The 26925-nt window shown below is 39.6% G+C and overlaps 2 protein-coding genes across 3 annotated transcripts in view; one reads left to right on the top strand and one right to left on the bottom strand.

Annotated features, from left to right (window-relative positions):
• IGFBP7 (insulin like growth factor binding protein 7) overlaps positions 1-770 on the top strand; it is a 75314-nt gene extending 74544 nt beyond the window's left edge. The window contains exon 5 of the mRNA XM_073340197.1: positions 584-770. The gene's annotated coding sequence lies outside the window, so the exon portion shown is untranslated. The remainder of the gene's footprint in view (positions 1-583) is intronic.
• Positions 769-26857, bottom strand: POLR2B (RNA polymerase II subunit B). 2 transcript variants are annotated; one of them, XM_073340195.1, is made up of 25 exons: positions 26717-26857; positions 24565-24637; positions 23729-23879; positions 21072-21184; positions 17634-17853; positions 16377-16535; positions 15542-15706; positions 14384-14580; positions 13076-13195; positions 12263-12449; positions 10524-10667; positions 10070-10209; positions 9865-9976; positions 9347-9501; positions 8842-9040; positions 8517-8685; positions 7914-8010; positions 4746-4840; positions 4111-4361; positions 3929-4018; positions 3593-3700; positions 2894-3007; positions 2620-2780; positions 1958-2153; positions 769-1050 (listed from the first exon to the last, which is right to left on the bottom strand). In XM_073340195.1, the coding sequence occupies exons 1-25, from the start codon at positions 26733-26735 to the stop codon at positions 961-963; spliced, it is 3525 nt and encodes a 1174-aa protein (XP_073196296.1). In that variant the 5' UTR covers positions 26736-26857; the 3' UTR covers positions 769-960. The 2 variants fall into 2 exon arrangements, with proteins under 2 accessions (XP_073196296.1, XP_073196297.1); XM_073340196.1 differs by lacking the exon at positions 15542-15706.
• Between the last annotated feature and the right edge of the window lie 68 nt (positions 26858-26925).

Below are 26925 nucleotides of genomic sequence, written 5' to 3'. Positions count from 1 at the left end.
CCCTCAGACAGCGTTCCACTCCCAGTCCTCCCTGCCTGCACCTCCTAACTGTGCTCAGGGGACCCACCCTCCTGCTTCCCCACACCAAGCTGAATCTCTCACTTTTTTCTAGAGGCCACTGCCCAAGCCTTCTGCTCATTAGGAGTCCTTGCTTTGGTCAGTTCCCACCAGCAGTTCTAGCTCTCATCCACATACAGCTGTCACTTCTGCGGCTCCTGAAGCTATTCTCCAAGCAGCATGCCAGCTCTGACTTGCTGCCCGACAATCTCAGGCAGTGCCAGGCATGAAGTCATCAGATGGCATCTCAGATGCATCAGTAATAAGCACAGTCTAAATGTCTATGTAGTTAGCCAACTACTGACAATGGACGTATTCCAATGACCTTGGTGAAAGGTTCCCTAAATTCCATTACCCTAAGCTATCCAGTTCCCTCAGAAGAAAGAAAGAGAGGAAAGGACTGATTGATTTAAAATGTGGATAACGAAGAACAAACAGAAAATTCAATCCACTGATATTGGGGTATCTGCAGTGTTACCCTCTTGTAATTATGAAACCACATCCCTTTTTGTTTGTTTTTTCCCAGATGATGATGCAGAGCCGTGACGTGAGGACTATATCATTTATGCACAGTTTAAGTTAGTGTTTCGGAAAGCTACAGCCACTGACTTCTTCTAGCCTGATAATCAGTTCCTTATCTGACTCATTCTTCCTTTTAGTAATGTTTTGCTTACATGCTTTTGGCAGACATACAAATAAATGTAATTCACATATGACTACAAATCTTTATTTCTATTTACAAAAAGTAAGCTCAAGATCATTAAACAAAGTGTTCAGATGCAAAACATAACCTGATGTAAATGACATATGTAACATTCTGCATTTAAAATCTTTTAAAATGGTACACTAGAACCAGAGCAAGCAGATACGTAAAGTCAGAACTAAAGCACAGCCTTTTAAAGGCTAAATACTCATCATACGAGGTGCAATACTCATGGACATCAGCTCTTGAAAGAGGAGTTTACAGGCATATGGCATTCGCACCAAGGAAATCTGAAAAGGAAGTAAGAAAATTTAGTACATGGCATCTTTTTAAAGATTAATTTCACTCTACCTACCCACTAAGTAAATAGTAACATTTTGGTTCCAAAATTACAAGGCTATTTTTTTTGGTCTAGTGCTTCATATCAAGTTATATTTTTGTTAGCCCTTTAGGGAAAGTCTTTACAATTCACCTTGAAGTGATGACTGATCACACTCCATCCAGGGTGGCATTACTTTACTCAATAGTGTTGATATGTTCCTCTACAGGGTCCAGACCATCAACACTATTTATAATTTATCATCATTTTAATACAGTAGACTTGTCCTTCAGTGGTCAAAATCTGTAGACAAAAGATCTTTTTTGCTCCTATCGGTCAAGATATTTTATTTGTGCATATTAACTATTACGAGACAATTACGCTCTTTAGAGGTTGAAGGAATAACCGAGTTATGGTAGAGAAAAACAATCCTGTTTATACTTAAATATAAAATTTCCATATTAATTCAAAACCTGTGATTTCCCTCCCCCAGCATGTCAAATATGCGACAAGTTAGTTTATTCCTCTCCCAAACAAAATATAATATTCTGAAGAGTTATAGTGGCAAAGCCATGAAATCATGAGTTTTACAGTATCACTTTTTTCCCCCAAAAGTTAAAAGATTTAATGTTCACTTTTAGTTAAGTTCTCTGAAAACCCAGTATTATAAAATACATAAGTGAAATTTCCTGCCAAATGACACAGCGAGAACTCTGACACTTAGGAAAAAACCCATTTGTTATATAGTAACTATTGGGTTAATTTTTGGGTTTCTTTTACCACTTGCTCTCTTCATCCTCACTCACCATCATACTTCTTTAATCACTGTTTGTTCTTGACTGCAAGTAGAAATATTTGCAGAGGAAATCCATACATACCTGTGTTTTATTACGGCACCCCCTGCACTCGTACGTGTGTGTCCTTGTGTTAGCTATTGCCATTATTCCACAAAGATTGCAAACGTGAACTTGGTATGGGTCTGAAGCCTCAAACAATCTCTCTCTCAAAAATTGAGCTGCTCCATGAGCAATCTGACAGTCTCGCTCCATTTCTCCAAAACGAAGGCCACCATCGCTATAAGGGGGTGGGGAGGATATTGTGTCATTAAGTCAGAAATTATGATTCCAGTAGCTAATATGGAAACCTAATTCTCTACAAATACATCAGCATTAGTACAAATAGGTGCCTCTGTACCCAGCAAGTTGTCATCTCTTCTCCCAAAAATACGATCATTGGGAAGAAGTCAGCCACATTATAAAACTACTGCTCCCACTAGCAGTCACATGACTAAGAAAATTTCTACAACGGATGACAATATATAGTGTTTGAACAGACAAACCACAACTTCACAACAAACTAAGTCATGTTTTATCTGTCCAAACCTAAGCACACTACCATCAGCTCCAAATGGGTGGCTAATTGGATGAGCCAATTAAGATACAGCTGCACAGCTGAGGCAGCTAATTTTTCTCTGCCTTAGCAACCCAACTGTGAGGCTTCAAGGACACTCGTAAAAAAGAAAATCCACAAATATTCTTACCGAGATCTACCTTCCATTGGTTGCCTGTTAAGAATCTGAATTGGCCCTCTTGCACGAGAATGAATTTTGTCATCTACCATATGTTTCAACCTCTGGTAGTAAGTAGGACCAATGAAGATTTGTGATGTGATTTTGCGTCCAGTGAAGCCATTGTAGAGAACCTGAAGTAAAGAATACAATCACTGAAGCATAAGCCTAAATTTGACATATTAACAAAATTTATCAAAAAACAGACCAATAATCTTTAGCTAGATTGGCATTTTGAACACTATACCTCATTTCCTCTCAGATGATAGCCATAATCTGATAATAGATTGGAAATCTTCTGCACATTGACAGCATCATTGAAAGGTGTAGCATCACCAATTTCTCCCTTGTTTGCCGATACCTATGGAGAAAAAGGGTTTCCTGAATACCATGAACTTTTATAGACACAAACTGTGCATTCTATATATGAGAGTTTTCAGACAGTATGCAGGTTAACTTGAAAAAGCTAACCTACTCCCCCGTTAAGATTTCAGACCCAATACCCAAGACTGTAACCTTAACTTTCTAATGCAGTGGATATTTTTCTGTTGAACAAAACTTAGATGCACAAGTTACAGGTGGGATTTTCAGAAGCACTTAACACTGGCCTAACTCTGTTATTTCTTTCTTTTCCATAGATTAGGAGAACGCTTAGGGATTTTTAGGGTTAATTATGCTTGTATGGTAATTCTGTCAAGAAAAGCAGCACAGAAATTCTGCTATAAACACATCGTGGTTTGACCCACTGAAGATAGCACTCTGGCTTCTCCCTAAGGAAATTAATATATCTTTTGTTTTGTTACTAGATCCTCAAATGGGAACTTGATCATCATTCTTTAGTGGGTTAACAAATACCGGGAACTAGCAGATCAGCTTCTCCACAAGGTAAAACAAGTGCAGTTTGCTTCTCAGATTTTAGCTACACAACATAAACTGTTCTCCTTACCTTCCCTTGAAGGCATTCAATCAAGTGACCAATTGTCATACGGGAAGGGATGGCATGGGGGTTGATGATTATGTCAGGTGTGATACCTTCACAGGTGAAAGGCATATCCTAAAGCAGGAAAGAGATTCTCATTATGCCCCGTGAGAAGCTAGGGAGTTCCAACAAAATAAAAATCCAGTTCAACTTAAGTGACTCAAAAGACATTTTAAATAAGGTTTGAACAGAGGTTAAATTGAAATCAATATATTAAGGTAACTTATTTCACAGGCAATCCACATTAATAGGCAAGTTTCACTCTACAGTGAGAGACAAGTATAAGAGAGAAAACGTTGCTACCTCCTGTCTGTACTGGATACCACAGGTACCCTTCTGACCATGCCTGCTGGCAAACTTATCTCCAATTTGTGGGATTCTCACAGAGCGCACCTGGAGGCAACAGAAAACATCAGATCAGTGACTTGATACTTATTTTTTCCTTTTTTTTTTTAAACCCAGAAGCCATAGAAACTGGTACTCACCCTAATTTTGCAAAACTTGTATCCTTCCTGATTAAGGGTTACCATGACCTGGTCTACAATACCAGTCTCACTAGTTCGTAGGAAAGTGCTACAGTCCCTCTTTGTGTATCGTCTATTAGTGCTTTCGAGTTCATCTTCATTCTCAGGCAGAGTTACCGTTTTGCCAATGATGACATCATCTCCTGACACACGTACACCAGGTGCTATCAAACCATCATCATCTAGTTTGTCATAGATGGCATGCCTCATACCTGAGATTAAAGACAAATGAATTCAGAGCCGAAAATCCTTCAAAGTATTTCTACAAAAACATTAAGGATCACGTTCTCAGAATAGTAGACACCATATTTGCATTCTGTGTCAGTATACTGCAGTGTTGTGAATTCATGACATATTAGTAAGTGCAGATTCTACTATAAATGTACATGCTGCTAACATATCCAGAAAGGGAATTTTTGTTTTTTACTGACCATGCAAATTTCTTTGTACCAAGAGCACAAATTTATCAATCATTTACATGTTTACAGTGCAATATAAGTAGTCAAATATAGTAAAGTTAACATGAAGGACTCAGTCTGATGAAGTCTGGCTGCTAATTGCAGGTTTTGTTTCTTCCATCTGCCAGCATCTCTTACCCTGACAAGTTTCACGTGTAGGTTTTTCAAAAACTTCTTCTTGGTCAAATCCTTTCTTGGACTCTTGTTCTTTATATGAGCGATAGAAAACAGATCTGAAAGAAAATTTAAAAAGAATAACTTGTTTAGATATCAGCGTTCTTTTTTAAATTGTATGCTATAACCGTATCTAAATCACAATTGAGGCCCTTTGTTTTATTGATTTTAAAAAAGTTGGGGGTGGTGGTTTTTTGTTTTAAACTGATTTTCACCCAAATTTTGGACCACTCAAGTGGTATCAAAATACTGATTATGTTAAAAAAAATCTGATTACATTAGATAGATGGTGTTTGTTAATAAAATTAGTCTAGGTGTAAATGTGAGGCTGTCAAAGTGCAGCAACGTAGTGGAAAATTGTGTGCGCGTGCACATGCAGAGTGTTAATGTGTAGTTTATGCAGTAAGCCACAGCATTAACTCCTTTTATTTATAATACACTTATTTTTCTGTCCTCTTGTTCCCAAATGTTAACCTAATATTTACCCAGAAAACATAAGTTAGTTTTTTTGCACTGATTTTCACCATTTAATTTTTGTAAAAGTGAAATTCCCAGGACATTTTAAACAAAATAAAAACTGAAAACAAACAGCCCTGGCTCATAGCACAGTTGAGTTAGAGTTACCAGTAATGACAAGTCTGAAAGAATGCTCAGGCCCCATGCAAGAAGTTTTTACTTGGATACTACACTATGACTTCTAGAGCAAATCAAGGAGAAACAATGAACCCCACAAAGGACATTTTGACGTCACTTCTCAGAATAAATCTGTGAAATGTCTACAAATAAACTGCTGGTAGTGGTAGACGATGGTAACTTTAGGATCTACTATACGTCTTACAAAAAAAGGGAATTGTGTTATCCCTGTGTTACGACCCAGACCACTTTACTCATACATTTCACCCCTTTGTCTGCCTTTTAGCTTGCATGTTTTGATGTCACACCATTACCTGAATGCTAATGTAAACAATGGCATCATCACTGTACATATATACTAAATCATCACGTGTACAGTGATGAGTAATTTAAGAACACCTTTCCCCCCTCCAGTATCCATTAAGCTGCACCCACTGAAGTACACCTCCGGTGCACTAGAGTGCTTGGGTTTTATTCAGGTTATTCCGTTTTTATTTTTCTCTCTCTCTCTTTTTTTTTTTTGATAGTGCTGCCTTATAGGCTAGCATATGGATCCCCAGTTGTACTTGAAGTTTAAAATTTTTTTTTATTTTTAAAATGTGCCAGTGAACATACCCAGTGCTCACTTTGGGCAGTAATTATTAAAGCAATCCATAAAAATCCAGCACAGCTTCTCATTTCTTATTCTACATAAGTAAACGGATGTGAAGAAGCGAACGTGCCTCTTTAAGGTCTAGCCAACCAAAAGTAGAACAGAATGTGGACCTAGATAACCAAAAGACAAACAATGAATGTGTCCATTACATCATTCAGGTGTAATTGCGGCAAAGTGGTGATAGGTCACATCACTTCCCTGGCTAACAATAGGATTATCTTGGGAAGCTCAAATGCCTGGCATCAAAGGGCTCACAAAACTTGACAGTTCAAGAGAGAAAACATCCAAATCCTATTACATTTAATCTACATACAAATATGATTCAGTGCAGTCAGCAAGACCTAACTTTAAAGCAAGAGGAGGAAAACGGTTGGTTGGGAAAGTGTGTCATGTTTTTAATTTTGGCCCTAGTTATTCACTGGAGTGGTTACTTTTGCATCTTCTTGCTGTGGCAGTTGTAACTTCTGTAAGTGACTTTTTTTAAAAAAAACAAAATAGGTTGAAAAAGAGCAACTTTAGCGGATTGGGCCAAAAGAAATCGGATGAGGTTCAACAAGGACAAATGCAGAGTCCTGCACTTAGGACGGAAGAATCCTATGCACCGCTACAGACTAGGGACCAAGTGGCTAGGCAGCAGTTCTGCAGAAAAGGACCTACGGGTTACAGTGGACGAGAAGCTGGATATGAGTCAACAGTCCGCTCTTGTTGCCAAGAAGGCCAATGGCATTTTGGGATGTATAAGTAGGGGCATTGCCAGCAGATCGAGGGACATGATCGTTCCCCTCTATTAGACATTGGTGAGGCCTCATCTGGAGTAGTGTCCAGTTTTGGGCCCCACACTACAAGAAGGATCTGGAAAAATTGGAAAGAGTCCAGCGGAGGGGAACAAAAATGATTAGGGGACTGGAACACATGACTTAGGAGGAGAGGCTGAGGGAACTGGGATTGTTTAGTCTGCGAAAGAGAAGAATGAAGGGGGATTTGATAGCTACTTTCAACTACCTGAAAGGGGGTTCCAAAGAGGATGGATCTAGACCATTCTCAGTAGTACCAGATGGTAGAACAAGGAGTAATGGTCTCAAGTTGCAGTGGGGGAGGTTTAGGTTGGATATTAGGAAAACCCTTTTCACTAGGAGGGTGGTGAAACACTGGAATGCGTTACCTAGGGGGGTGGTGCAGTCTCCTTCCTTAGAGGTTTTTAAGGTCAGGCTTGATTTAGTTGGGGATTGAATCATAGAATATCAGGGTTGGAAGGGACCCCAGAAGGTCATCTAGTCCAACCCCTTGCTCAAAGCAGGACCAATTCCCAGTTAAATCATCCCAGCCAGGGCTTTGTCAAGCCTGACCTTAAAAACCTCTAAGGAAGGAGATTCTACCACCGCCCTAGGTAACGCATTCCAGTGTTTCACCACCCTCTTAGTGAAAAAGTTTTTCCTAATATCCAATCTAAACCTCCCCCACTGCAACTTGAGACCATTACTCCTCGTTTTGTCATCTGCCACCATTGAGAACAGTCTAGAGCCATCCTCTTTGGAACTGATTGGTCTTGCTTTGAGCAGGGGGTTGGACTAGATGAACTCCTGAGGTCCCTTCCAACCCTGATCTTCTAGGATTCTAACTGTACATTTTAATATACTAGTAACAATACGCAGTAATCAGCTGTTGGTAGTATTTTAAAATGTATGACTAAGTTAAAATTTGTCCAGAGTCTTAGAAAAGGCATGTTATGTCCTTTAGACATCTGAATAAAAACTGGGAAAGATTTAAATCTTCAAATGAGTAAAAACAACCCTATAAATTTACATGAGCAATTTTCTACAGTTCAGAGTTCAGGAAAACCATACCTGAAAAAACCTCTATCGACAGCAGAACGGTTCATGATGACAGAGTCTTCCTGATTATAACCGGTGTATGACGCAATGGCCACAATTGAGTTGATACCTGTAATACAATAGAAGCAAATGTTTAAAGCACCTATAGCTCATATAAGCAAGGTTTCTTCATTCAAAATGAACTGCGTTCCATATAGTTACACCGCCTGGACATTAAAGCAAATCTCCACCACACACACACACAAAATAGAGGCCATGTAGTATTGAATAAATACAAAATTGGAGTATACTCTAGATTAGAACTTTCAATACAACACTGACCCCTTCTGGAGATCTAACAAATGCTGATGAAAAATACACTAATTTCCAACAATGTAATCTGTTGGGGGAGGGAGGAATTATTTTTAACATATTGTAGCCTCAGCAGCTATGCTGAGAGTATCTCCTTATAGCTGGTGATGCCCAGATTACAAGGCACAATAATGAGAATGACCAGAAGTTACTACTAAGCACAATCCTAGTTACTTTTCACCATAATGAATGGTCTTTAAATATTGATATTTGTGTACATTTTATTTAATACGTTTTAGGTTTGCTTATTAACCCACAACATACCTGCTGGCAACTCTCTAAATCGCAAGTACTCCATAGAGCGTGTAGTCACAAGGGGTTTTTGAGGGTAATACAACACATGGGCTAGTGTATCCATACGAACATGAAAGTTTGTAATATAAACTCCCATAGCCTGTTTACCCATAGCAGACTGGTATGTGTTCCTAGGAGACTATGAAGGCAAAAAAAGAAGCAGTGTCAATAGAACATCTATTAAATTCTTCATGCATATACATGTCTATATATGTTAAAACATGCTTTTTAAATTTTCCTTTTGTAATATAGTCTTAACTTTAAAAGCAAGAGGCCTAAATAAATAAATACCGACCTGGTTGTGATCAGGGAAAGGAATAATAGATGCACATACTCCTAGGATCATGGACGGGTGAATCTCACAATGTGTGTAAGTTGAACAGTATGCCACTCCTTTCTCCTGCAAGTCATCTGGAGTCATTGCCAGCATCACAGTCTCTTCTTCTAGCGTATCAATGTATTCTACTACACCGCTGGCCACGAGATCCTGCCAACTAAATAATCAAACTGTCTCAATGCCTTACTATTCAAAGTAACATTTAATACAGGTTTCATTAGCTATGTCAAAAAGCAAGACTTATCTTGTTTGTAATTAGGGAATACGCCACTGCCTTGATTTGACACAATTATGCTCTATTGCGATTATAATCAATGCTGTGTAGAACACACAAAGTAGTCAAGTAACAAGTTTTTAAATACAAAGGTGGCTTGCAGATTCAGCTGACTTCAAACAAACCCTGAGAAGCATACATTTGGAAGAAAGAGCAAGACATTTTTCATGTTCTGGGGAGATTTCTTACCTGTAGTTGTTGTACTCTCGTTCTTTTAGTTGGTCAATATGCCTCTTCTTCAACAGCAGCTTTTGTTTTTCCACAATTAAAAGTGGCCTGCAGATTCTGCCAGCATCAGTATAGATGCGGATTTCTCGCTCCCTAATATCCCTGATCATGGAGACCTGCACATGCAAACAAGGAGAATTAATGGGTACACACATTTGAGGTTTTGTATGAACCGTGGAATGAGAGTCAGGGTGCACACAACAGGGGCTATAACAAAGTGAAGTTCCCCAAAGCGGGAGCCTTTAAGCTACTGTCTACAGTGTGCTGCGAGTATGAGGGCTCCATTGAACAGGCTTCCGATTCGAAAAGGGCAGTTTTCAGCTAAATTCTCTTTAAAAATGGTTTTAGGGAACTAAGCCTTTGAAGTATGATCAAAAAGAATTTCCGCTTGTACTCATACTTTCGAAAGGGGTGTTCTGCCTACTACATTCCATCCTTCGCAGCTAGAATTTACATGGTCGTTCATTCAGAAAACGTACCTCTGACACAATTATGTCCATCTGACGACGTAATTTTCTTAGTGTGTTCATCAGCTGTTCTGGATCTTTGTGTATTCCTACCCAGCAGCCATTAACAAAGATCTTGGTTGCACTATGAAAAGAAAAGCCAGAGTTATATGAAAAAGCGGTTTTGAATTAAAAAAAAAGTTTAAAATTATTCAGAGACAAACTCATTTATACATACTCTGCAATGGCTGCTGGAGATATTTCTTCCAGATTTTCCATACTCCATTCTTCTAAAAATTCCAGAATCGGAGATGGCTGAGACCCCACAGAAATGTAAGCCATCAAGGCTAAGTTCTTTACAAGTCCTACTGCATGGCCCTAACAAACAGATTTAGTTTTGTTGTAAAAAACAACAAATCAATATGCCTTTGAAAAGGCTAGACAAATAGTTTCCAAGAAAACACATACACAGAATTGATAGTGGATTCAGACACACAATTACTTTATTAGTTAAAAAACATCTTATGCCTTCACTGCAAATTTAACTTTAAATCTGAAATATTTGAAATTAAATACTGAAAATAAAATGCAATTGCACATTGACATATTGCAACAAATCTGCAGTGTTAGATTACCATAATACAAGCAAATATGCTTTTGGAATACATTAGTTTCAATGTAACTTGTGTTACCTCTGGAGTCTCAGCAGGACAGACCATTCCCCACAATGTATTGTGCAGCTGTCTGGGCTTTGCTAGTTTACCATCTCTACCAATTGGAGAATTCAAGCGTCTCAAGTGGGAAAGTGTGGATGCAAAGGTCAGGCGGTTTAACACCTAGATGTAATTGTAAGTTTTTAAAATTAGACACCCAAGCGGTATTCTTCATTTCAAACCAAAATCATTTGCAATTTGTTAGTCTTACTTATTTCAAAATGCCTACTAGAAGGAAGTCAGTTACCACCTAAATTGACAACTATCTTTATGCCTTTCAACAAAGTAACAATAAACAGAAACTAGTTCACCTCATCTCATCTTAGACTAGTGTGAGGTCTTGTCCAGGTCACCCAAAACTGTGAGCCACTGTATTACCACTCTGCCTCAGCAAGAGTTAGCTTTGCTGCTGCTAAGCTCTGTGTTACCACCCTGACACATCAGCTTGTCTGCCTTACCGGCAAACTCTTCACGAATCTGCCAGTCCAAACTTTCCCTTGCAGGTAACAGTGAACCCAAGTTCCCAAGAGATGTATTTCTGCAGTGTCCAGTCCCTCTCACTGAACATTCACAGAAGTTAAGTTTGCTGCCTCCAAAGAGGCAGAGCACACAACAGCCTGTTACATTAGCTGAAGACTCACACTTCCATTTTAAATCAGAGATGGTTCTGTAATAAAACAAGAATGAGTTTAACAACAACCCACATAGACCTACCTGAAATCACTTAAGGGTGAAAGAGATATGAAAGGTTACAAACAAAAAAAACCAAAACAAAAACACATTCTACTGACTAAAACTTAACTCTGGCAAGTTACAATCTTTGTGTGAGCAGGTTTTTCCACCTACAGTCAGTTCCCAGAGACTTCAACTTCTTTGACTGAAGGATCCAATTCTCCCAGAGTTTGAGCGCTCTGGCAACTTTTGCCCCTAAGATGATGAATCCCAATTAAGTAATCCCTGTTTCTTCTTGAATTTCCCTAAACCCATTGTCTGTTTAGCCAGAAAAGCTTTCTGGGGATAGAGCCTCCATCCCTTGTCATAAATCATTAAGTGGCATCTCCCCCACTAGCAAGTTGAAGGGCTTCATTTACCGGATATGTAAATGTGCTCTCCCGGTTTCTGGCCCCACCTTCCTCAATTTACAGTGGAGACACAGTCAAGCAGGCGAAACACCACCCCTTTGTCTAGGGCAGGCTGGGCTTATGCACCGCTTGCCAAAACACATTTTAAGAACATATTTCCAGCACACATATTCTTTGCACACTGCCCGTACACATATCACACAATATTAACGACCAGTGTGTTACCAGTTTGGATAGGATACCTTACAGGACACCTTTCAGATACAGTGTGTTGGGGCAAGGAGTGCATCAGGTGTTCTGCATTATGGTATGGTACACCCTTTGCCAGTTGGCACTGAAGGGCTCCCAGAATCACAATTAGGTTTCCACTTAAAAGTTCTGCCAGTCTAGTAATATCTTAACTGTGTGCATGTGGGCGTTCAGCAACTTCTGTAGTAGGGCTGACCCTGAAAGAACTCTGTTCACCTTTAATATATACCAGTAATGATCTGTAGTGACCACTCAGCCAACGTAAAAATCTCTAATGTGACAGAATCTTAAAGAGAGAGTTTTTAATACAAGCATTCTGGATAGGTGTACAGAAGCTTTTACAAGACAAAAGCTATGCTTTGTCTTAGACTTATTTAGCTAGGTTACCTGAGATACTCCTGCTCTGGCCTGATGAGCTTTCTTCTGATCACCCCAGTTTCCAGTAGCCAATGAGTATTTCAAACCATCTGATATAATCCTTGTTTTAATTGCCAGTTCCAAGTTAAAATCTTTCCCTCTGTCAATAAATTTTTGTGCATATATTCTCACTTCTTTGAGCAAATTCTTAAACATTCTGTTAAAGAAAGCAGAAAATGTAATTGTTAGAAGCCAGGAAAGGTAACTGTAGTAACATTCTGTAGCAGGTCAATTTAATCAAACAGATTTATGGAGAGTTTTTGAAAACAGGACATAGAAAATAGAGGTGAAATGCTTCACAGGAGTCAAAACAGAATTACATTTTTATATGGATAAGGATTCCATCCACAGTTACACTAGGCAGCATAAATATAAAGACAAACTCCTCATGCTACAGGGCATAAACCAGCAACTAATCACCTGGAGTTCAGAGAAGTTTCTTCCTATGGACAGAAAGAAAATGAGTATGTGTGGCACCTTAGAGACTAACGAATTTGAGGATAAGAGTCTCTAAGGTGCCACAAGTACTCGTTTTCTTTTTGCGGATACAGACTAACATGGCTGCTACTCTGATTCCTATGGACAGGTTATTCCATAATTGTACATCCTGTACCTTCCCCTGAAGAATCTGAGACTGGCCATGGTCTGAGAGAATATCAGAATTGAAACAATGGTCTGTTCTAGTATGACAGTTTTACATTCCCAACAACTATTACATGAAATCAGACACTTTTTAACACTGGAATACCATTTAATACCTACAATTTTGTTTATCATGCTTACCCTCTGAACAAGAATGCAAGCAATGGCCCTGCTAGATCAAGTCTTTTGTTGCCATAATGATCTCTGTCATCGAGTTCTCTTCTGCCCAGAGCTGCCAGTAGTAATCTATGAACCATATATCTAAAACAATAAAAAAAAGAGACACCTTACTTTGTATTCTAATTAGAACCAGACATTCATCCCGAAGACCAGACAACTATTTACAGGACATATACACTAGGGGTGCCGATGAATTGTCAGTCCTAAATCAAATGAAATTATTGCATTTCTAAACACAGACCTCTTTACCAGGTTAATAAGCACAAGTCCTAAAAACCCACTGCTTGTTTAAGTCAATGCAGACCGGAAAGGAGAATTATCTTTTTAAACAATCTACCCCACTTTTGGATTGGACCTTCACCTGGCCAATCAGTGTGCTTTTCCCGTCTTGTATTGTCTAACTTAGGCCCCAATTAAGTCAGTGGGGCTCTGCATGAGCATGGGGGCCACCAACTGGCTGAACTGGGGCCTTGGGCTCCTGATACAGGGACTGACTGCTTGTATACCATTAGGTACTGAGCAAGGTGATACCACCCAAATAATTTTAGATAACCAAGAATACACTACACGGCCTTACAGTCAGCCTGCACAACTACACTGTCAACTCAAGCAATATATTAACAATATAGTAGAACCTCAGAGTTATGAATACTAGAGTTAAGAACTGACCGGTCAACCACACACCTCATTTAGACCCAGAAGTATGCAATCAGGCAGCAGCACAGATTTTAAAAAAGCAAGTACAGTAGAGTATTGCGTTAAATGTAAACTTCTAAAAAAATAAAGGGAAAAAGTTTAAAGGAAGATTTGACATAGTAAGGAAACTTTTTGTGCTTGTTTCATTTAAATTAAGATGGTTAAAAGCAGCATTTTTCTCCTACATGGTAAAGTTTCAGAGCTGTATTAAGTCAATGTTCAGTTGTAAACTTTTGGAAGAACAGCCATAACATTTTGTTCAGAGTTACGAACAACCTCCATTCCTGAGATGTTCGTAACCATGGAGGTTCTACTGTACTGTCTTTATTTAGGTCCTTAACACCACATTCAACTTAAATCCACTCATTATTTCTGCCATTTCAATGCTGCAAGGATTGGGTTGCAAACACTACAGGGGAAAGTAACTATTAGTACTATTTTGAAGATTGTGGAAACATTTCTACCAGTCTTACATTTCATAAATATCTAAAACTAAATTTTTGAATCAATTTTGAGTTGACAGTTTCCCTTTCAGATGTCTGACACAGCATTTAAGACAAAAAACAGTCATACCCCAGAAAATAGGCCTTTTTGGTTTCACAAAAGTCACTGACACCAACATGTGGAAGCATTTCCTTCTGTAAGACTTCTTTTGCATACTTAATTCTTTTCTCTTTGGTAACACCAGGCTTTGCACCTCTTGACCCGATGAAGTTTAATGCAACATTCTGTTCCTGGATGACAAATGCTTCATCTAAGGAAGGTTTGACCTAATGCACAAAAGGAAGCAAAAATCATTGCATCGGGGGGCGGGGGGGAAGGAAATCCTGAATCATCCATAGATGATTCAGGATTTCAGTTATGTAGCTGTTTATAAAAAATATTTTCAGGAAGTTCTAGTTAACTACATTTTAAATAAAAATTCCAAAAAGTTATTTTTTTCCAAATATAATTCTCCATTATACTGCAACAGATTTTTTTTTTAAAGGGGCAGCAGGGAACGTCCGATATTCTAGAATAAGACATTAATACAAAAGTGGCAGTGCATGTAGAATTATTTTCTGAAGTTACAATTAAGCATGTTTCATTTAAAAGTAAGATTTAATAGGTGATGACAGTTTAAATAAAGCCTTCATGTACTAGGATATTAATACCAAATTAGCTAACATGATGACAGTCACCACAGACAATGCACCTCCAAGTAAGAAATACTTCTAAACCAGCAAATGATGATTGGATCTTTAAAAAGTAAAAATGTTCACAGGATTGTATCATTAAACATGATTTCAAGCTACTTCACAGCTGAGTAATGGGATTTTTTTTAATATAAACAGTACATACAGATTAGCTTTTTGTAAAAGACAACTGTGGATCAGTGTGGCACAATAGGCAGTGCACCAAAAGATAGTTGAGACAGACAGACGTGGGATTTTTTTCCACTGATTTCAATGGGAGCCGGATCAGATCCTGTAACTGAATAGTAAACAGCGCTCTTCCATTCCCACACAAGCACTTCAGGTAAATGTACATTTACCATAATTGTTTTATTCAGAGAACTTTTATTACTTTAACCAATGCAAAAAAACCCCTAACATTTAAGATTCAAGTGGCACATGAGTCTTAAAATTACAACTGGGATATGGACAGGATGCTTTGAATATAGTAGAAGTAGACAGACAGACTTTAGCTCACTTAACACCATGACACACACCATTATTGAATATACATTACCATTTCCATCATCTCAGGATCTTCAAAGTCATAAATTATGTGCTCTAAAATGTCTCTGTCAGATACAAAACCTAATGCACGGAAAACAATAATGATGGGCACTTCTTGTTTGATATATGGAAGAGTTGCTACAATACGCTGACCAATAGCGCTCTTCTTTGCGCCCTAGAGGGGGGACAGGGTAGATCAGTCTCAAATGCATTTGATTTCAAACAAACCAACTTTTTCTGGACTTCAAATGGCTTGAATAAAGTACTTATTCAAGAGAGATAAGTATGGTTTTTGAAATGGAAAAGAATTACCATGTACAAAACCATAAATATAAATAATTAGATTAAGTCTGTCTCATTTCTAATACATCTGTTTTTAAACTATTAATGCCACAGAGCAGCTACTGAATAACATTTTTCATCTTATTCAAGAGGTTACAATTATATACATTAAATTTGAAAATCTACTCACAAATACCTATTTGATTACACTCTTCAAAGCATTACATCAAACACACAGTTTCTCAAGAAAATGAAACTTAAATACCATAAGATACTACATAAAGAAAAATCTCCAAAGTCTTAGAAAATTTCAGCCCAAACATAAACCAAATACACCTCTACCCCAATATAACGCAACCCAATATAACACGGATTCGGATATAACGCGGTAAAGCAGCGCTCCAGAGGGGTGGGGCTGCGCGTTCCAGTGGATCAAAGCAAGTTTGATATAATGTGGTTTCACCTATAATGCGGTAAGATTTTTTGGCTCCCAAGGACAGCGTTTTATCGGGGTAGAGGTGTATAAAATATCCACCATTATTAAATCAATCAGTCATGCATACCTGCCCTCCTCTGGCCAGCATGCTAACCCATATAGTACTAGTTGGTCGAGAGGAATTCTCCAGGCAGGATCTACATTCTCCTGTGTAAGCATATTTCGAATCTTTCTTTGCAAACACATACACTGTGTTTGTAGCCATCTTCTCTTGAGCAATCAGAACCTATATTGGAAACAAAGCATTGTAAATAACCAGGTAAGAGAGTATGCTTACAGTAAGTAAATATAAACATGCAATACCTTAAGATGTTTTGTTTTCAAACTGACTTCAAACCCATTACTATTTTTTGGTCAATCTGCCAATCTTGTTCTTACCCAGCTATTAAAATCTAGCTTGTACTGTACTATCCTTCTTGGCTGTACAATAGCATAATAGTACTTGTTAAGCTCTCCACATAACTATATGCACATTGTTATTTTGCTAAAGGCTGCTCATTGTACTAGTGTTTTTCACCTTTAGAAGAACAGAGTTCTAAGAAAATACTGTGTAATAGTATTACTTAAGATAGCACACCAGAAACAAGGGACACTCCAAGATCAACGGTTTTAGAACACATTTATTGCATTTTCTAGTAGTGATGCATTTAGATACCACTCCATAGGGGTCTTAGAATGCCTTAAGGGTTAGCATATTGTATCTGAAAAGCAACTGTAAAAATGGCATCAGAAGATTCTGTGTCTGTTGTGTCTTAATTTCCATGTCAAATGTGCTTAGTACACAAATAAAGAAAATTTCAGCTGCCAGCCCTGAGAGTCAAATTAGGTTCTTTTTTCTCTTATCACACCAACAGCAGAGATGCTGAGGGTCAAATTATGCCCTCACTGACAGCTGTACAGTCACAGTGCCTTCAACGCATTTACATAGGTGCACATTAAATGAACTTGGCAAACAATTTAATGAATGAGGCACATGATGAAACAATTTACTTTACTACTTATGCTGGTTCTGCTGAATAAGAGTAATAAGTAGCAAATACTTATTTTGTCACTAAAACAAATACATACAACTCTGAATAACAAGGAAAAGGTTTGTTTTTATACTGCCACTTTTCAGAGTTAGACCGGCACTCCAGTGTTAGAACTGGAAACAAAACTATCAAAAAAATGTTTTAAGTAGTATTCCATAAAACAGAGTTTTCGGATTGGTAGAAAGAGGAACACATGCCATATAGAGCCATTTCAATGTGTAATTTTCAGCATTCGTTTTATAAAAAAAAGCCACACCACACAACATTTCTTCATGTGAAATCTAATCCTTTACCTTTTCTGATCCATTAATAATGAAATAGCCACCAGGGTCAAGAGGACATTCATTCAGTTCACAAAGATCACGATCAGTCAAGCCATTCAACAGGCAGTATGTTGAACGGAGCATGATAGGAATTTTTCCTATAAAAGTTTTCTGATGCTGTGTCTGTAACTGGTCCTCTCCCTCTTTAATAACTGTTTTAGTTATGTCCACATACAAGGGAGCAGAATATCTATGAAAAAGAAAATACGACATGACTATATTATAACATTAGAATCATAGATTAGGGTTGGAAGAGACCTCAGAAGGTCATCAGTCCAACCCCCTGCTCGCAGCAGGACCAACCTCAACTAAATCATCCCAGCCAGGGCTTTGTCAAGCTGGGCCTCAAAAACTGATGGAGATTCTATCACCTCCCTATGTAACCCATTCCAGTGCTTCACCACCCTCCAAGTGAAATAGCTTCCCCCCCCCCCCCCCCAATATCCAACCTAGACCTCCCCCACTGCAATTTGAGACCATTGCTTCTTGTTCGGTCATCTGCCACCACCGAGAACAGCCTCTCTCAGTGGTTCTCAAACTTTTGTACTGGTGACCCCTTTCACACAGCAAGCTTCTGAATGTGACCCCCCCGCCCATAAATTAAAAACACTTTTTAAAATATTTAACACCATTATAAATGCTGGAGGCAAAGCAGGGTTTGGGGTGGAGGCTGACAGCTCACAACCCTTCTCCCCCCCCCATGTAATAATCTTGTGACCCCCTAAGGGGTCCCAACCCCCAGTTTGAGAACCCCTGGCCTATCTCCATCCTTTTTGGAACCCCCCTTCAGGTAGCTGAAGACTGCTATCAAATCCCCCCTCACTCTTCTCTTCTGCAGACTAAATAACCCCAGTTCCCTCAGCCTCTCCGCATAAGTCATGTGCCCCAGCCCCCTAATCATTTTCGTTGCCCTCCACTACTCTTTCCAATTTGTCCATATCCTTTCTGTAGCAGGGGGCCCAAAACTCGATGCAATACTCCAGATGTGGCCTCACCAGTGCTGAACAGAGGGGAATAATCACTTCCCTCAATCTGCTGGCAATGCTTCTACTGATACAGTCCAATATGCCATTAGCCTTCTTGGTAACAAGGCCACACTGTTGACTCATATTCAGCTTCTTGTCCACTGTAACCCCCAGGTCCTTTTCTGCAGAACTGCCGCTTAACCAGTCGGACTCCAGCCTGTAGCAGTGCATGGGATTCTTCCATTCTAAGTGCAGGACTCTGCACTTACCCTTGTTGAACCTCAGATTTCTTTTGGCCCAATCCTTCAATATGTCTAGGTCACTCTGGACCCTATCCCTCAGCATATCTACCTCTCCCTCCATCTTAGTGTCATCCACAAACTGAGTGTGCAATTAATCCCATCATCCAGATTAATAAAGATGAACAAAACCGACCCCAGGGGTACTCAGCTTGATACAGACTGCCAACTAGACATCAAGCTGTTGATCACTACCCGTTGAGCCCAATGATCTAGCCAGCTTTCTATTCACCTTATAGTCCACTCATCCAACCCATACTTTTTAAACTAGCTGGCAAGAATACTGTGGGAGACGCTATCAAAAGCTTTGCTAAAATCAAGATATGTCATGTCCACTGCTTTCCCCATATCCACAGAGCCAGTTATCTCATCATTGAAAGCAATCAGGTTGGTCAGGCATGATTTTCCCTTGGTGAATCCATGTTGACGGTTTCTGATCACCTTCCTCTCCTCCAAGTGCTTCAAAAGAGATTCCTTGGGGACCTGCTCCATGATTTTTCCAGGGACTGAGGTGAGGTGGACAGGTCTGTAGTTCCCCAGATTTTCCTTCTTCCCTTTTTCCAAGATGGGCACTATAGTTGCCTTTTTCCAATCATCCGGGACCTCCCCAGATCACCACGAGTTTTCAAAGATAATGGCCAATGGCTCTGTAATCACATCAGCCAACTCCCTCAGATGCATTAGATCCGTCCCCATGGACTTGTGCAAGTCCAGCTTTTCTAAATAGTCCTTAACCTGTTCTTTCACCACTAAGGGCTGCTCACCTCCTCCCCATGCTGTGCTGTCTAGTGCAGCAGTCTGGGAGCTGACCTTGTCTGTGAAGACCGAGGCAAAAGAAAGCATTGAGTACTTCAACTTTTTCCACATCATTTATCACTAAGTTGTCTCCCTCATTCAGTAACAGGCCCACACTTTCCCTGACCTTCTTGTTGTTGCTAACATACCTGAAGAAACCCTTCTTATTACCTTTCACATCCCTTGCTAGCTGCAACTCCAATTGTGCTTTGGCCTTCCTGGTTACACCCCTGCATGCTTGAGCAGTATTTTTATACTCCTCCCGAGTCATCTGTCCAAGTTTCCACTTCTTGTAAGCTTCCTTTTTGAGTTTAAGCTTACCAAAGATTTTGCTGGTAAGCCAAGCTGGTCGCCTGCCATATTTGCTATTCTTTTGCACATTGGGATGGTTTGTTCCTGGTGCCCTCAATAAGGCTTCTTTAAAATACAGCCAGCTCTCCTAGACTCCTTTCCTCCTCTTATTAGTCTCCAAGGGGATCCTACCCATCAGTTCCCTGAGGGAATCAAATTATGCTTTTCTGAAGTCCAGAGTCCATATTCTGCCGCACTCCTTTCTTTCGTCAGGATCCTGAACTCTACCATCTTATGGTCACTGCCTTCCAGACTGCCACCCACTTCTATTTCCCCAACCAATTCTTCCCTGTTTGTGAGCAGCAGGTTAAGAGGAGCATGGCCCCGAGTTGGTTCCTCCAGCACTTGCACCAGTAAATTGTCCCCAATACTCTCCAAAAACTTCCTGGATTGTGTGTGCACCGCTGTATTGCTCTCCCAGCAGATATCAGGGTGATTGAAGTCCCCTTGAGAACTAGGGCCTGTGATCTAGAAACTTTTGTTAGTTCTCTGAAAAAAGCCTCATCTACCTCATCCCCCTGGTCCAGTGGTCTATAGCAGACACCCACCACGATATCACTCTTGTTGCTCTCGCCTCTAAACTTAACCCAAAGACTCTCAACAGGCTTTTCTCCAGTTTCATACTGGAGCTCTGAGCAGTCATACTGCTTTCTTACATACAGTGTAACTCCTCCACCTTTTCGCCCGCGCCTGTCCATCCTAAACAGTTTATACCCATCCACGACAATATGAAGATAATGCATTCTGAACTAGAGAAAGCATAAAATAAAGGACTGATAAAGTTATTCCGAGAAATTGTTGGTACTGTTAAATTATATTACTTAGTAATAGTGTGTCCGTGATCTTTTGTACTTAATACTCAAGTAGTTTGTTTTAAATATAGGGAAGTAATTCTTCATTTTACAGGGCATAATTAAAATTAGAGAAAATCCTATTAATTTAGATTGCAGATGTGTTCCTTCATGGTATCCAACAGCTGTTAAGGAGCTTTTTCTTACGTAAGATTTCTCAATCTGGCTTCATTGGGCATCATGGGTGAAGGTGCACCATCTCTTTCCCAATGCGTAGGCTTGGAGAGATAGATTTGTTCAAACTTCAACAGATATCGTGGCTGAAAATAACCCAAAATAACTAATTTTAATAACCAGAATGGCAAATCACAATATGCATGAGAGAATTTTAGAACTTGTTTAATACATATACAATGCCACACACAGAGATCCCAATTCACAGATTAGAGAGGTAATCCCTTTCTATAGGTCTGTAGACAAACTGCACTTACAACACTTCACTGGATGCCTCATTAACACAGATGTAGGATAAACACAAGAGAATTCAGAGAACAAACAAACGATTAAGATCTGGAAAGGTTGATCCTCATGGAAAAGTCCTAAATATAAACAGATTCTCTTAGCCATGACTAAAGATATTGGGCAGGAGGGGAAGGAAAAAAAAGAGAGAAACACAAGACAATCTCCAAGTAGTTTGAATATTTCATAACACTAAAGAGGGAGAATAGTTATTTAGCATGCTACAAAGGGTTATTCACTAGCAGGAGTGTGATAAAATTAAAGAAAGTTTTAGGAAGATTACCGGGAAAAGTTTTCTGACAACAAAATCTATTAATGACAGGTGCAGTGATAGAAGCAGACTTGTTTATTTACAAACCAGACAAATTAGGAGAAAAAATATTGTAGGGGGCAATCCGGCACTGGCTTGGGTTGAGAATGGTGGTGGGAGAAGCAGATTAAAGTCCCTAACAGGTCTTGCCCTTCTCACATACTTCTCTATGGATTTGCACACATTTGCTGAGCTAGATGTTTTACTGTCTAGTAAGATCAGATCACATTACAAAATTATTTTGCCTTCAAGATAAGACCATTAATATTTACTGGGTCAGCAAGAAAATATGTAAATATGAATTTATAATGGTATTAAAAATCTACTAAGATACAAGAACTTCAATCTTGAAATCACAGTATTTCTTTATTTTAAAATATATCCTGTAAGAGACATTAAATATTTATACTGCTTTGTTACTCCCAAAAAAGTCTAAAATCAGAAGCACAAAAAAAGAGAGTCCTGGAATTGCACCACGGCACAAAGCCGGGACTATTTTATTTACATATATTTAATTATTGTGCATATAATTGTAGCATCTCAAAGCACTACACACTACCAAGCGGTAGATGAGAATTTGACTCCCCATGACTTCTTGCAGGTGGTGGAAAAGAAGACTAGGACTTATGTGAAGATGACACAAAATTGCAGACAAAAGCCTTGTGTCAGTGCAGCAGCATCTTTTTCTGGATTATCTGGTGATCCCCACATTGCATAAACTCTGGTGGGAGCAATTCTATCCATCCATCCAGCAGTAAGGCATAAAAAGACCTCCCGGCAAGAGAACAGGGGAAAAATGGAGAGAGAAAAAAACCTGGACTTCAACAAGGTGCACATTCTCCTTTTGGCCACTTCTTATGTCCCAAGTATCAGTTTCCTTACTCAACTGGCCAGGGCACCATCAGATATAGATGCACACTGAACTGATCTGGTAATGGAGATGGATAGTATAAAAAGAAGAAAACCTAATTATAGCTGCTTCAAGAGCTGTATTTCAGATCATAAGCTGTTCAAGTTTTCCCACTGTGATTGTCTGTTTCATGAATGACTTCTGACAGTTTCTAAATCTGTTAAATGTAACATAGTCAACAGTGGAATTCAAGTAATTCTCTTTTAATATACTTATTGTTTGCATTGGTTTACTATAGCCTAACATTAACAATTTTATTTATGACTGAAAGGGCACTTTCATTCCCATCCCTATTATGGATAGCTTACATTTTTTTCAGCAAGTTGCATCTTATGATGAAATATTTCATACTTGGCTCAGAAGATTTGCTTTAGTTTTAGTATTTGTACTACCACAGCACCTAGGAACCCCAGTCATGGAGCAGGACCGCATTGTACTAGGTACTGTACAAACACAGAACTAAAGGAGGGTCGCCCCACCCCAATGGGCTTACAATCTAACTAGAAATCTATTTAGTTATTTCTCTGCAGTTGTTACTCTGTGCGAGGATAAGTTATCTTTTGGTTACTAAAACTTGTATCAAGATCTTCATTTTTCTCCAGCCAGCTTTTCTTTAAACTTGATATGAACGGGGTCCAGAAGTGTAACATTCACTTGGCCTAGATTGAAAGCAATGTTTTGAAATTAACTTCCAGAAGTTTGAGAATGGCATTCTGATTACATGTAGCACATCATGCTTCTGGAGTTAAGGAATACAATTTGATAACATGTGCCAAATGAGAACAATAGGAGCTGAGCCCTTTTGAATATCTGGCCCCAGCTGTGGGTGCTGAAAATTTTTGAAAATCTAACATGAAACGAACAAAGACTAAAAAAATTGATATTTCTCACCCTTGATAAAGTTCATTATGGACATACCATTTTTGCCAAAAATGTTTGGCGTTTCAACTGCTTTAATGACCCATTCGTTTCCCCATTAGTAGCATTTCTTTTTAGCTATATCATGCGCTAATTGACTGGATCTGCTGCTGCAGCCTTCAGCTGTTCAACTGCAATAAGAACTCCCAGCACAATTTTCACATCTGTACGATTAAAAGAATCAAACTCTGCAAATATCCCTCTTACCGGTTCTTCAACTTCCCCTGTGGCATGCTGAGCTTCAGCTTGTAGATCGATAGGTGGTGCATCTTCTACAATTCTCTGCACAGACATCTGAATGAACTCATCAAAAGAATCCAGCTGTTGTCGGACCAACCCCTTCTCATCAAAATAGGAGCTTAGAAAAAATAAAGCATATTCAATTAATCAACAAAAATTCTCAGTTTACATATCCATAAACTATGTTAATTATCAGGTAATGTTTAAAAATTCAAGATAAACATACTGTAATTAATCAAAGGATATTATTGCTACATGAAACAAATATCTGCTTGTATTTCAACATTGTGCTGTGAGAAGAAAACAATTGTTCCAAAGAAACTTTCAAAAAACAGACAGAAATATTTATGCCCAGATCCTGCAACTTTGTTCCCTATTGACTGACTTGCAAGAAGCTGTGGGATCAGTGCCTTAACTTACCAATTCACTATGTTAGCATTATTCTTAGCAGTAATCTTATAAATGTACCTCTACACCCACAAGCAATAATGGAAAATATTGTGTTAATGCTGAATTTGCTAGGAAAATGCTTTCAGACTGTCTAGGAAGGCAATCACTTACAAAACCATTGACCTTTGGCCATTTATACACAGGCCCAGTGGTCTCAAATCTTATGTTCTCTCTTTGTAACCGTTCTTTCATTCTTAAAGAGAAAGCATTTATGATTCTGGACATGAAATCTTGGAATTTTCATCACAATAAGTTAGGATATAATATTTATTAGTATTAGATGTTTTAGCTAAGCGTACACTTGCCTGATTACTTCACTATTCTTAACATTTCTTAGAAAATTTGATAGTTACCTAATAACTATCCAGCATGCTTCTTGCCATAAATCTGGAGTGATTTCATCATCATCTTCATCATATTGCATATCTACCAAGAAAGCAGAACACTTAAATCAATCTTTCTATTCATTCATGTTTTCTTTGGCTGTATATAGCTTCTAAAGACCCAATGGCTGCACACAAATACATTATTTTTCTAAAAAAAAAAATGAGGAGTACTTGTGGCATCTTAGAAACTAACAAATTTATTTGGGCATAAGCTTTTGTGGGCTAAAACCCACTTCATCGGATGCATGCAGTGGAATCTAGTGAGCTTAATAAAACCTGAAAGAGGGATAACAGGAACAAACACAGCCTAGTGTCAATACTTGGACTGTGAGCTCTTTGGGGCAGAGACCATCTTTCATTCTGTATTTGCTCAGTGCTTAACACAGTGGAGTCCTGGTCCATGTCTGGGGCTCATAGACACTACAGTAATAAAAATATTGTAATTTATTTGTATCTGGAACACAGAAAAGTTTTATTACTTTACTGGCCCTTGAGAAAAAGTAGGCAACCTATGAAGGCTTATTATAAACAAGAACTTTTATGGGAACAATAGGATTCAGTCTACTTTGTTTCCTAAGGTTAAGCATCTGTTCCTAAACACTTTACCACCACTCAGCAAAATACGCATGATAGCACTCAAAACTTGTGCTTTCCTAGAGTAGCAACTAATAAATCAGTTTGAATTCAATGCAAAGCTCATTAAAGTCAAAAGAAAGATTTTTATTGACATCAGTAGGCTTTGGATGAGGCCCTTTATGCCTTTGGTAAAGGTCAATTAACTTTCAATTGTATCTTAACAGATGTTTCAGCTTCCTGTTTATTTAGGAACCACAGACAAGCTATTCCAATATCTAAGCATCTTTCAAAGTTTTTGTTACTCTAAAACACATTTTTCACTTGTAGCATCAAGAACATTGGACACTCATGCAGGTTTTTAAGCTTTGCCCTCACACTTTTTAATTACCATAAAATACCCTATAAACATACGGCCAAAGGTTGAAACTTTCAAAAAACAGGAGCCCAATACTTAGCTCCATTTTTCAAAGCACCAGTTTCCCCATCAGCTACTTTTGATTCCAGTGGGAGCCACTGTGTGCTCAGCACTTTTGAAAATCAGGTCACTTGTTAAAATGCCTAAGGTCGAGTCTACACTAGATTCACAGATTCCGAGGCCAGAAGGGATCATTCTAATCATCTAGTCTGACCTCATCTAGTCATAGAACTTCCCTCAAAATAATTCCAGGAGCATAAACCATCTTGAGTTAAAAACTGCCAGGGATTAAGAATCCACCACAACTCTTGGTAAACTGTTCCAAGGGTTAATTACCTTTACTGTTAAAACCTTTATTTCCAATCTGAATTTGTCTAGCCTCAACTTTCAGCCATTACATCATGTTAGACTTCTATTTCCGAGACTGAAGAACACATTTTCAAATATTTGTCCCCATGTAGGTATTTACAGACTGCAATAATCACCCCTTTGTTCAGCTAAACGGATTGAGCTCTTTGGCCCCATCACTATTAGGCTTGTTTTCCAATCTTTTAAACATTCCCATGGCTCTTCTCTGAACCCTCTCCAGTTTAATAACATCCTTCTTGAATTGTGGGCACCAGAGGTGGACACAGTCCAGCAGGAGTCATATATAAAAGTGCCAAATATAAAGGTGAAATAACCTCTCTGCTCCAAATCCCCCCGTTTATGCGCCTCAGGATCGCATTCTCTCTTAGCCACTGCACGGCAGGGCCAGCTGACCAGTCCCCACATCCCCCAGCCTTTCCGGGCTCTCCGCGTCCCCGCTCAGAGCCCCCCGGCCTGTGCTCTTGCTCCTGGCTAGAAGCACGGACACAGTGGAAGGGACCTGGAGGTACAGCTGCGGCTCCTCCAGCGGCCCTCCCCGCTCCGCTCCGCTCCCAGCCCCGCCGGGGTGAAGCGCAGGGACTCGACCACGCTCCCGGCTGCGCGGCAAGGGTTTGCAGGCCCGGCCCGGCCCGGCACGGCCCGGCCCGGGACCCCAGGGGCCTGTGGCCCGTGCCCGCCCCCCAGGGGCAGCCCTCCGGCGCCGAGCTCCCGGCTGAGGTGACGGGACCCGCCGCCAGGGCACGGCTGTGGCGCGCTCACCCTCGTCCGCGTCGTACATCTTGGCGGCGCGGGGCGACCTCAGCGGCAGCTACCGGGACGGACCTGTCCCCGCGATGGACGGACGCGGAGGCTCACGCGCATGACACTAGACCGGACTGCGGCCGCGCGCTATTTCGATCCCGCCTCCTTATCGCACTGCGGCTGCGCAAGCTATGGGCTGGCCTCACCCACTCCAGTTCGCACTGCGG

The sequence above is a fragment of the Lepidochelys kempii genome, chromosome 4, assembly GCF_965140265.1.
Source record: "Lepidochelys kempii isolate rLepKem1 chromosome 4, rLepKem1.hap2, whole genome shotgun sequence".
NCBI classification, from domain to species: domain Eukaryota; kingdom Metazoa; phylum Chordata; order Testudines; family Cheloniidae; genus Lepidochelys; species Lepidochelys kempii.
This window is presented reverse-complemented; position numbering and strand designations above follow the sequence as displayed.